Raw genomic sequence first — 10917 nt, 5'->3', positions numbered from 1 at the left:
TCACATGCAATGGTATTTATGTATTTATTTGTATCTTTATTATTTTGCCCTCCATCCCTTGTTGTGAAATGGGAGGTTTTGTCTATGTGAGTTTTTGTTTATAGGAGATCTTCTACTGAGAGTGTTTTTCAAACTTCCTATAAGTGATCTGTTCTTTTCTTCTGTATCTACCTCTGGATCTACCTGCGTTGCAACAATGAAATTTCCCCATGTGGGACAATAAAGGAATATCTTATCTTATCTTAAAATACACTATGAAACCAATTCATTTCTAAGAGTTAGAGAATGAATACAGACCGATACAGATGAAATACAGATAAAAACTAGGTTGGCTGATATTGGCACCGTTGATTATCCAGGATGTGCTTTTTCAAGTTTGGAGTGAAGTTATGAATATCTACTGACAGTCTTGTCCTCACCAGGTCAGAGACACAAACTTTCAGACGCACGTTTGTAAAAACTCCTTCTCCTTCGTTATAAGCTGTTTAGTATGTGAGGAGTAAATGTAGGCGACAACGATGTGGTGAGTGTGATTTAAATAAACCACAGTTAAAACCAGTGTGTTGTTGTTCTCTTGTTGTTCTCTTGTTGCTGCTCATGTGCTGGAGCTCGAGCCCGACACGTGTTTATTGTACAACATCGTTTTGTCTCATTTGAAATATAAAAGAGAAATAAAGCTCAGTCAAACACATTTACTTTGATTGTTTATTTGATATTTGAATGATTATGTTTCTGTGTTCAGCACCTGTAATGGACTGTTGGCAACTTATATACGTTATACAATCATGTTCAAGAGTACTCTGACCGCTACTTTTACAACAAAGTAGTGCAGTAACTTCATGCGTTACTTTTCCAGGGCAGTAACGAGGTAACGCAACCAGTTACTTTTAAAAGTACTGCTCCTGACACTGCTCCTGACACTGCTCCTGACACTGCTCCTGACACTGCTCCTCACACTGCTCCTGACACTGCTCCTGACACTGCTCCTGACACTGCTCCTCACACTGCTCCTGACACTGCTCCTCACACTGCTCCTCACACTGCTCCTCACACTGCTCCTGACACTGCTCCTGACACTGCTCCTCACACTGCTCCTCACACTGCTCCTGACACTGCTCCTGACACTGCTCCTCACACTGCTCCTCACACTGCTCCTCACACTGCTCCTGACACTGCTCCTGACACTGCTCCTGACACTGCTCCTGACACTGCTCCTGACACTGCTCCTGACACTGCTCCTCACACTGCTCCTCACACTGCTCCTGACACTGCTCCTGACACTGCTCCTGACACTGCTCCTGACACTGCTCCTCACACTGCTCCTCACACTGCTCCTCACACTGCTCCTGACACTGCTCCTGACACTGCTCCTGACACTGCTCCTGACACTCACAAAAGTATGAAGCATTATTTTTCTGGAAATGAAAACATTGCTGTCATGTAAACACGGTCAGAACTTAAAGAAGCGTCTCTCTGGGTCGGAGGACTTGGAGCTACACGAGTCCCGGGTGGATTTGGAAACAGTGACATGTGACATGGAGCTGATCTCGTCTGTCGCCGTCTCTACATCGCCGGCTCTCAAAGAAATAGGTCGAGTGGAGTTTTTGGTGAACACAAAGCTTTGGTTGGATGAAGCGTCACACCCAGAGGACACCCGGCTGCTGACCCCTGACCCTAAAGGCACGTCTCCTGGCTGCGGTCACCACTGCATGTGCGGGGGCTGCGTGTGCGCCTGGGTGAGGGTTGTGAAGCCGGTGTGCAGCAGTGCGTTGCTCTGAGGCGAGTCGTGTCCCTGGAGCCAGTCCTGATAGAGGGTGATGATGGCCGGGTTGAGCTCCGGGAGCCGCACGGGCAAACTGGTGTAGGCCTCCTCCATCTGCTGCACCAGGCTCCTGTCCACGCGCCCGTCCTCCGACTCCGCCTGACCACGCCCGCTCAAGCAGCCTGAGGGAGAGAGAGAGGGTCACTTCTGTAATGTGTGATGAGATTTACAGACAAATAGAAATAATTCATGCTATTGAATTATAACATAAGTTTATTCATTAGGAGCCGCAACATTGGTCGAAACCTGATTAATAATAGAAACAGGTCCACGGATTTCCTGTTCAAAACTTCGGAACTGATAAGCCCCGCCTCTTCATAGTGATTAGCCCCGCCTCCTCATAGTGATTAGCCCCGCCTCCTCATAGAGACGTTTCACTGTGACCAGCAGCCGATTGTCATTAATGTGTGTGTTTTTTTTTCTAAGTGGCCTCGTGACCTTTTAGACCTCTATATTTATCACTTGGAGTTCAAATAATCACACCAAGTACAAGGATGTGGGCGGAGACAGGGGGTGGGTGAAAACAGCACTTTTCTGAGCACTGGAGCCTGAGATACAGGACAAAGCAGGATTAACTTATGCGCATCTTAAAAAAAGGAACAGTCGCTTGAGTTCTTAAATATTCACGATTTCTAATAAATTCCACTAATTAAATAAATGTAATAGAATATAAATATAATTCCCTTCTCACTCTCTCTAACTCCTCTGCTGTTCAAAGTTGTTTTGTATATTGCCTGATAGAATACACGTACAGAGCTTTGATTTGAACAAGGTCTAGTGATTTATAAGCGACTGACCCTGTGGTTGTCGTGGTAACACATGTGTTTACATGAAACAAGTCTGTGTAATCCCTCATTTGTCCAGCAGGGGTCCACTGTAGAAAAAGCTTCAGTTGTATCATCTGGACAAGAAAAACGAAACGTTTCGACTCTCATCCAAAAGTCATTCTCAATCTGTGGATCGAGTCTGAGAATGTGTAAGCCCTGCCCACTGGGCGGGACCCAATAATGTATTGGCCATCGACATCCTATTGTAAACTGACCTTGGCTCCCTCCTCACTGAGCACCTGATTCTTGTTCTACAGTGTTTATATGAGATTATAGACTATAGTATTTGTTCTGAGTGATGCAGATAATGATGAGGCAGTGGGACAGTCACCTCCGGGGCAGGACAGCACCTCCACCAGCTGGTACGGCACACGGCCTTTCTTCATACGGTGAACCAGCGTTTGAATGTTCCGAAAACCATAGACTGCAGCAAACTGTAGCAGAGTCTCCCCGTCCCGCTCCAGAGTCACCTCCTGGAAGTCACGGTTCCTGTGCACAACAGAGTCCGTGAAGAATCTTACATGCCGATATGTCCAGTAATTACAGAGATATGAACCATAAACCGGATCAACAAATCAGCATCCAGACAGTTAAATAGTTGTAAAGTGCTGCACGTGTTTGAGCCACTGACCCCGTGACCTCCAGCCTTTTACCTGAGCGTCTTGTAGGTGACCTCGTGCACGTCCAAACCGAAGAGCTCTTTAGCGGCGTGTCTGAAGATGTGCTCCAGGAAGCCCTCCGAGCCACGCCCCTCGTGTCTCTGCAGCTCCGCCTCTCCACTCTCCCCCAAACTACACAAGAACAGAACAACCCCCCGGTCAGATGCAGGGGGAGGGTCTACGAGCGGGTCACATGACAAGAGGAGCAGGGGGAGGGTGTATGAGCGGGTCACATGACAAGAGGAGCTGGGGGAGGGTGTATGAGCGGGTCACATGACAAGAGGAGCAGGGGGAGGGTCTACGAGCGGGTCACATGACAAGAGGAGCAGGGGGAGGGTCTACGAGCGGGTCACATGACAAGAGGAGCAGGGGGAGGGTCTACGAGCGGGTCACATGACAAGAGGAGCAGGGGGAGGGTCTACGAGCGGGTCACATGACAAGAGGAGCAGGGGGAGGGTCTACGAGCGGGTCACATGACAAGAGGAGCAGGGGGAGGGTCTACGAGCGGGTCACATGACAAGAGGAGCAGGGGGAGGGTCTACGAGCGGGTCACATGACAAGAGGAGCAGGGGGAGGGTGTATGAGCGGGTCACATGACAAGAGGAGCTGGGGGAGGGTGTATGAGCGGGTCACATGACAAGAGGAGCTGGGGGAGGGTGTCGAGCGGGTCACATGACAAGAGGAGCAGGGGGAGGGTGTATGAGCGGGTCACATGACAAGAGGAGCTGGGGGAGGGTGTCGAGCGGGTCACATGACAAGAGGAGCAGGGGGAGGGTGTCGAGCGGGTCACATGACAAGAGGAGCAGGGGGAGGGTGTCCGAGCGGGTCACATGACAAGAGGAGCTGGGGGAGGGTGTATGAGCGGGTCACATGACAAGAGGAGCTGGGGGAGGGTCTACGAGCGGGTCACATGACAAGAGGAGCAGGGGGAGGGTCTACGAGCGGGTCACATGACAAGAGGAGCAGGGGGAGGGTGTCGAGCGGGTCACATGACAAGAGGAGCAGGGGGAGGGTGTCCGAGCGGGTCACATGACAAGAGGAGCTGGGGGAGGGTGTATGAGCGGGTCACATGACAAGAGGAGCTGGGGGAGGGTCTACGAGCGGGTCACATGACAAGAGGAGCAGGGGGAGGGTCTACGAGCGGGTCACATGACAAGAGGAGCAGGGGGAGGGTGTATGAGCGGGTCACATGACAAGAGGAGCTGGGGGAGGGTCTACGAGCGGGTCACATGACAAGAGGAGCAGGGGGAGGGTCTACGAGCGGGTCACATGACAAGAGGAGCAGGGGGAGGGTGTATGAGCGGGTCACATGACAAGAGGAGCAGGGGGAGGGTGTATGAGCGGGTCACATGACAAGAGGAGCTGGGGGAGGGTCTACGAGCGGGTCACATGACAAGAGGAGCAGGGGGAGGGTGTCCGAGCGGGTCACATGACAAGAGGAGCTGGGGGAGGGTGTATGAGCGGGTCACATGACAAGAGGAGCAGGGGGAGGGTCTACGAGCGGGTCACATGACAAGAGGAGCAGGGGGAGGGTCTACGAGCGGGTCACATGACAAGAGGAGCAGGGGGAGGGTGTATGAGCGGGTCACATGACAAGAGGAGCTGGGGGAGGGTGTCGAGCGGGTCACATGACAAGAGGAGCAGGGGGAGGGTGTATGAGCGGGTCACATGACAAGAGGAGCAGGGGGAGGGTGTATGAGCGGGTCACATGACAAGAGGAGCAGGGGGAGGGTGTCCGAGCGGGTCACATGACAAGAGGAGCAGGGGGAGGGTGTCGAGCGGGTCACATGACAAGAGGAGCAGGGGGAGGGTGTCCGAGCGGGTCACATGACAAGAGGAGTACTCACATGTGGTCCAGAGGAGACGAGTCCAGCTCCTCCCCCGACACCTCCCTCTGCTCCATCAGCCCATAGATCTGACCTGCCGCGTACAAATACACCTTTTAGTAAGTAAGTGAGGGATGGTGCTTTCTCAACAAGTTCATCAGTACTCAGCCTTGTGTTTATTGTTTAAAGGGTGCAGCAATGTAAGTAAGTAAGTAAGTAAGTAAGTAAGTAAGTAAGTAAGTAAGTAAGTAAGTAAGTAAGTAAGTATGCAAGCAAGCTAGCTTTATAGAGACTTTTAATGGGGGTCTGGCACCTTCCTTTGCCAGAATGTTCCACAGTACGGCATTAAACTTACGCCCATCGATCTCCGTGGAGACAAGCGTACGGTCCCACCAGGCCAAGTTACTGATATAGTCTTCTGCGTGTTTTTCAAGATTGTTTTGCGCAATATGAACAGCGGAAGAAAAATAAATGCTGGTAAATTATGTTTAATGCCATACAGTGGAACATTCAAGGCAAAGCAGAACATCTCCATGGAGACAAGCGTATGGTTACAAAAGTCACGTATGCGCCGCAGTCTAAACCACAAGCACTTTTCTGCAGCGTTGAAATGAAACTGAACGATATAAAAAGAAATCAAAGACATAGAATAGAATCTAGACAGTGAACGTTTATGTGCTTGTTGACGTCAGCCTCAAGAGTTAGCATTAGCATTGTTAGCAGTGGCAGCAGCAGAGGAGACGGAGCTGAGGTGAACCTGAGGTGAGGACACAGTCCACGTCGCGGGTCTCCAGGACACTGTTGTAGAACTCCTCCCTGACCGCCTCCAGCTTCTTATCGAAACACGGCGCGATCACCAAATGGTAAAGCTTCTCTGCGCTCAGCCTCTGTGAGGACACACAACAGGGGGACACTCAGGGGACACTCAGGGGACACTCAGGGGACACTCAGGGAGCACTCAGGGAGCACTCAGGGAGCACTCAGGGAGCACTCAGGGAGCACTCAGGGAGCACTCAGGGAGCACTCAGGGAGCACTCAGGGTACAACACCATCAGATCAGATGATGGGTACACAATGAGTATGGATAAAGGTAGTTCAACACTGTACGCTAATCTAATACATGTAAATGTTGCTAGCAGAGGTGAAATATACTGTATTAACACCTATATATGCATTTGTTTTTACACCCACTTTTTATGTTTAATGTCATTTTGAGATTCTTTTAACGTTTAAGATAAGATAAGATAAGATAAGATATTCCTTTATTGTCCCACATGGGGAAATTTCATTGGTGCAACGCAGGTAGATCCAGAGGTAGATCCAGAAGAACAGATCACTTATAGGAAGTCTGAAAAACACTTTCAGTAGAAGATCTCCTATAAATAAATAAAAACTCCCATAGACAAATAAATAAATAAATAAATACCATTGCATGTGATCACGACAGTAATTGCACATGAAAATGTGTCACGACAGCACATGGATTGCACATGAATTTCACAGTAATTGCACATGAATTCCAACAGCAATTGCACATATGACAGAATTGCACATCAGTATTAGGTTAGGTCAGTATTGCGAGTGTTCAGTACTAACAGTTTTTGTTATAAAGTCTGACAGCAGCAGAAGGAAAGACCTACGGAACCTTTCCTTCACACATCGAGGGTGGATCAGTCTCTCACTGAAGCTGCTCTCCAGAGCGGAGAGAGTGTCCTGCAGGGGGTGACACTCATGGTCCAGCATAGATGTGAATCTAGCCAGGACCCTCCTGTCCCCCACCTCCTGCACTGAGTCCAGAGCACAGCCCAGGACGGAGCTGGACTTCTTGATGACTCTGTCCAGCCTCTTCCTCTCCCTCTCTGTGATGCTGCTGCTCCAGCAGACCACACCATACAGGAGGGCCGATGCCACCACAGAGTCGTAGAAGATCTTCAGGAGTGGCCCTGTCACTCCAAAAGACCTGAGTCTCCTCAGGAGGTAGAGCCGACTCTGGCTCTTCCTGTACAGTGCGTCTGTGTTATGAGTCCAGTCCAGTTTGTGGTTCAGATGAACACCCAGGTACTTGTATGAGTCCACTCTCTCAATGTCCCGTCCCTGGATGTTCACTGGTGAGGGGGCAGTGGGGTGGCGTCTGTGGAAATCCACCACCATCTCCTTGGTCTTCCCCGCGTTGATGAGGAGGTGGTTCCGCTGACACCAGTCCACAAAGTCCTGCGCCAGTCCTCTGTACTCCGCGTCATCATCGTCCGTGATGAGTCCGATGATGGCAGAGTCGTCAGAGAACTTCTGCAGGACACAGCTGTCCGTGTCATGTCTGAAGTCTGCAGTGTAAAGGGTGAAGAGAAAGGGTGCGAGGACAGTGCCCTGGGGCGCCCCCACACTGCAGGTCCGAGGGTCAGACACACAGTTCCGGGCTCTCACAAACTGGGGTCGGTCTGTGAGGTAGTCCAGGATACACTCTGCCAGGTCATACTCCACACCAGCCGTCTCTAGCTTGTCCCTCAGGAGCAGCGGCTGGATGGTGTTGAAGGCGCTGGAAAGATCAAAGAACAGAATCCTCACAGAGCTGCCAGGCTTTTCCAGGTGAGAGAGAGAGCGGTGCAGCAGGGAGATGACGGCGTCCTCCACTCCGATGCCAGACCGATATGCAAACTGCAGCGGGTCCATGGCTGAGCTCACGGTGGAGCGGAGGTGGTCCAGGACTAGCCGCTCCAGTGTCTTCATCAGGTGGGACGTGAGAGCCACTGGCCTGAAGCTGTTGAGGTCTTTGGGGCGCGGTGTCTTGGGCACAGGTACCAGACAGGAGGTCTTCAGACCTGTGGTACCACCCTCAGCTTCAGGCTCATGTTGAAGACATGCTCCATAACTCCACACAGTTCATCTACGCAGGACTTAAGGAGCCTGGGGCTGATGCCATCAGGTCCTGCTGCCTTCCTCACTTTAATCCTCTTCAGCTCACCCCTCACCTGTGCTGCTGTGACAGTCAGTGGTTGGCAGGGGGACCGTGTGCTGGGGGGATGGGTGAGTCCAGGCGAAGTGGGGAGCTGATGGTCCGGGGCAGATAAGCGAAGAGGAACAGATGCAGGGCATTGTCCAGCTGTGGAAGAGGGAGCATGCAGCTGTGCAGGGGGAGGGGCGGGTGACTGATCAAACCTCAAGAAGTGAGCATTTGAATCATTCACCCACTGTAGATCCCCCTCTGTCTGGGCAGGGGGGATTTTGAAGCCCGAGATGGTTTTCAGGCTCCTCCACACTCCCTGAATGTTCATCTGCTGCAGCTGCTCCTCCTCTTGTAGCTTCCTCCTGATCTTCCTCCTCAGCTCCTTCTGCACAGTCCTCAGCTCCTCCTTGTTCCCTGACTTGAAGGCTCTCTTCTTCTCCTTCAGCAGAGCCTTCAGTTCACGGTTAATCCATGGCTTGTTGTTTGGAAAACACCGCACCGTCCGGGAGGGAACAATGTTCTCAAAACAGAAGTTGATGTAGTCCGTGATGCACTCTGTGATGGTGTTGATGTCCTCCCCATGTGGGTCATAAAGCTCAGTCCAGACAGTGGTGCTGAAGCAGTCCCTCAGAGCCTCCTCGCTCTCAGCAGACCACATCCTCACCTCACGGGACACCACAGGCTGCCTGCGCACGATGGGTTCATACACAGGCCTCAGATGTACAAGGTTGTGGTCCGAGCTGCCCAGGGGAGGGAGGGGGGAAGAAGAATAAGCCTCCTTGGTGTTGGCAAAAAACAAGTCCAATGTTCTATTCTCTCTGGTGGGGCAGGTAACATACTGGGTGTATGTTGGTAGAACAGAAGAGGGAGAAGCGTGGTTAAAGTCACCAGAGATGAGGAAGAGAGCCTGTGGATGCTGTGTTTGCAGCCCACAAGTGCAGGAGAGCAGTGCTTCACAAGCATCTTCAGCATTGGCAGACGGGGCCACATAGACTGCGATCAAAATCACATGTGAGAACTCCCGGGGCAGATAATATGGCCTCATGCCAATAGCCAATAGTTCAATATCCCTGTTACATAGCTGCTTCTTCACTGTGCAGTGTTCGGGTTTGGACCAGCTCGTGTTCACATACACCGCCAGACCTCCACCTCTTTTCTTCCCGGGTTCTCTCGTTCTGTCCGCCCGCAGCAGATGAAAATTGTCCAAACCTACAATAGAGTCTGGCATTTCTGCTGTTAACCAGGTCTCTGTGAAAATCAAGACACTGCTGTCCCTATAAATCCTCTGGGACCGCATGAGGCTCGCTATTTCCGTCATTTTATTTTGAAGGGACCTCACGTTACCCATGACTACGGCGGGAACCGACTTCCTGTTTGTCCCTCTCTTCTCTCGGAGTTTACGTCCAGCCCGTCTGCTTCGTTGCGTTTTCCTTAGGATGTCCGCCGGGATAACGTGACGATCTCCGGGTGAGACGACTGTTCTCCGCAGTTTCATGAGTTCCTCCTTTGTGGAAACGCGGTACGGCGCCGGCCGGGGGGCGGGGCCGGGGGGCTCAGAGCCAAGACACATCGCAACGACACGACGAAAACACTCAATCCAGCCGAATAACGTCAAAACAAGTTAATTTAAAGCGATTCCAGTGCGTGTCCCGATCGTTCGTGAAGTTCCTCTTTCATATAAACGTGTATATAAACGTGTACCGACGACACGCCGTACTTTAGCGCGGCCGGAGGGCGCGGGGGGGGCTGGTGGGCTCGCTCGGAGCTAGCTCACGTCACAACAACACAACGAACGCAACGAAAAACGCTCAAATCCAGCCGAAAAAAGTCAAAAACAGTTGAATTAAAAAACTATTCCAGCGCGTGTCCCTATCGTACAGTAAAATAGAAAAAATATACTAACTATATTTACAAAATATAGGAGATAAAGCACAATAAGTGTGAGAAAGAAGAGCGAGCGTTTACACCGGGCTGCCAGCTGTACCAGCGCCTTATGACGAGATTTATTCATCTCAGAATTAGGGAATGTTGCAACGCACAGTTCAGGAGCAGCAGTAGAATGAGACATGCAGTAAAAACAACATATATAACTAACAAAAATCCTCGGCCGTCCAGTTTGTACACCAAAGTGCATTCTAAAGTCTAGTATTGGACCATACATCAGCTCCAACGCTCCTATGGGAGTGTTAGCGTTAGCATTAGCATCCACACATCACAAACTATTCAAAACCAGGGCTGTTTTAGTGAGTGAAAACCCCTCGACCACACGAGAGTAACACCAGAGTGGCACTGTTCTACGTACATTATTAACGCTAGCAATTAGCATACATGCTAACAACCACGTAATAAACATTTCTTAACTGTTACGCTGCACAATAAAACATATATACTAATAAATTTATATATATATATATATATATATATATATATATATATATATATATATATATATATATATATATATATATATATATATATATATATATATATATATATATATATATATATATATATATATATATATATATATATATATATACATATATACATATATACATATATACATATATACACACACACGTTTTGGTTATTTCATCAGGCATCACAGAGCATGCAAACAGGAGTTAACTGAAGAAATGGAGCTGGAAGTCAGACTCATTAATCATGTGCTGTCTACAAATGTCAAAGTTCATATTTAGTTTTGAGTGCCTCATTGGAATGAATGTGATGGAATGTTCATGTAGTCTGTGTGCGCGGCTGTTAAACACCTCACTTCTTGCACTTCCAGATCAAGTGCAGCACTGATGAAACAAACGTCAGTCTGTCACTGAAACAAGCTGCA

General features: G+C 49.7%; 1 protein-coding gene across 1 annotated transcript in view; it reads right to left on the bottom strand.

The window, feature by feature from the left end:
• Nucleotides 1-771: 771 nt before the first annotated feature.
• narf (nuclear prelamin A recognition factor) overlaps nucleotides 772-10917 on the bottom strand; it is a 17863-nt gene continuing 7717 nt past the window's right edge. The window contains exons 8-12 of the mRNA XM_072456499.1: nucleotides 5892-6021; nucleotides 5156-5228; nucleotides 3303-3440; nucleotides 2981-3138; nucleotides 772-1944 (exon numbers count right to left, since the gene is read on the bottom strand). Of these exons, the coding sequence (XP_072312600.1) occupies nucleotides 1700-1944; nucleotides 2981-3138; nucleotides 3303-3440; nucleotides 5156-5228; nucleotides 5892-6021 (744 nt within the window). The 3' untranslated portion in view covers nucleotides 772-1699. The remainder of the gene's footprint in view (nucleotides 1945-2980; nucleotides 3139-3302; nucleotides 3441-5155; nucleotides 5229-5891; nucleotides 6022-10917) is intronic.

The sequence above is a fragment of the Eucyclogobius newberryi genome, unplaced genomic scaffold (assembly GCF_026437365.1).
Source record: "Eucyclogobius newberryi isolate DKJ021-1_F unplaced genomic scaffold, fEucNew1.0.hap1 SCAF_20, whole genome shotgun sequence".
Classification (NCBI taxonomy): Eukaryota; Metazoa; Chordata; class Actinopteri; order Gobiiformes; family Gobiidae; genus Eucyclogobius; species Eucyclogobius newberryi.
This window is presented reverse-complemented; position numbering and strand designations above follow the sequence as displayed.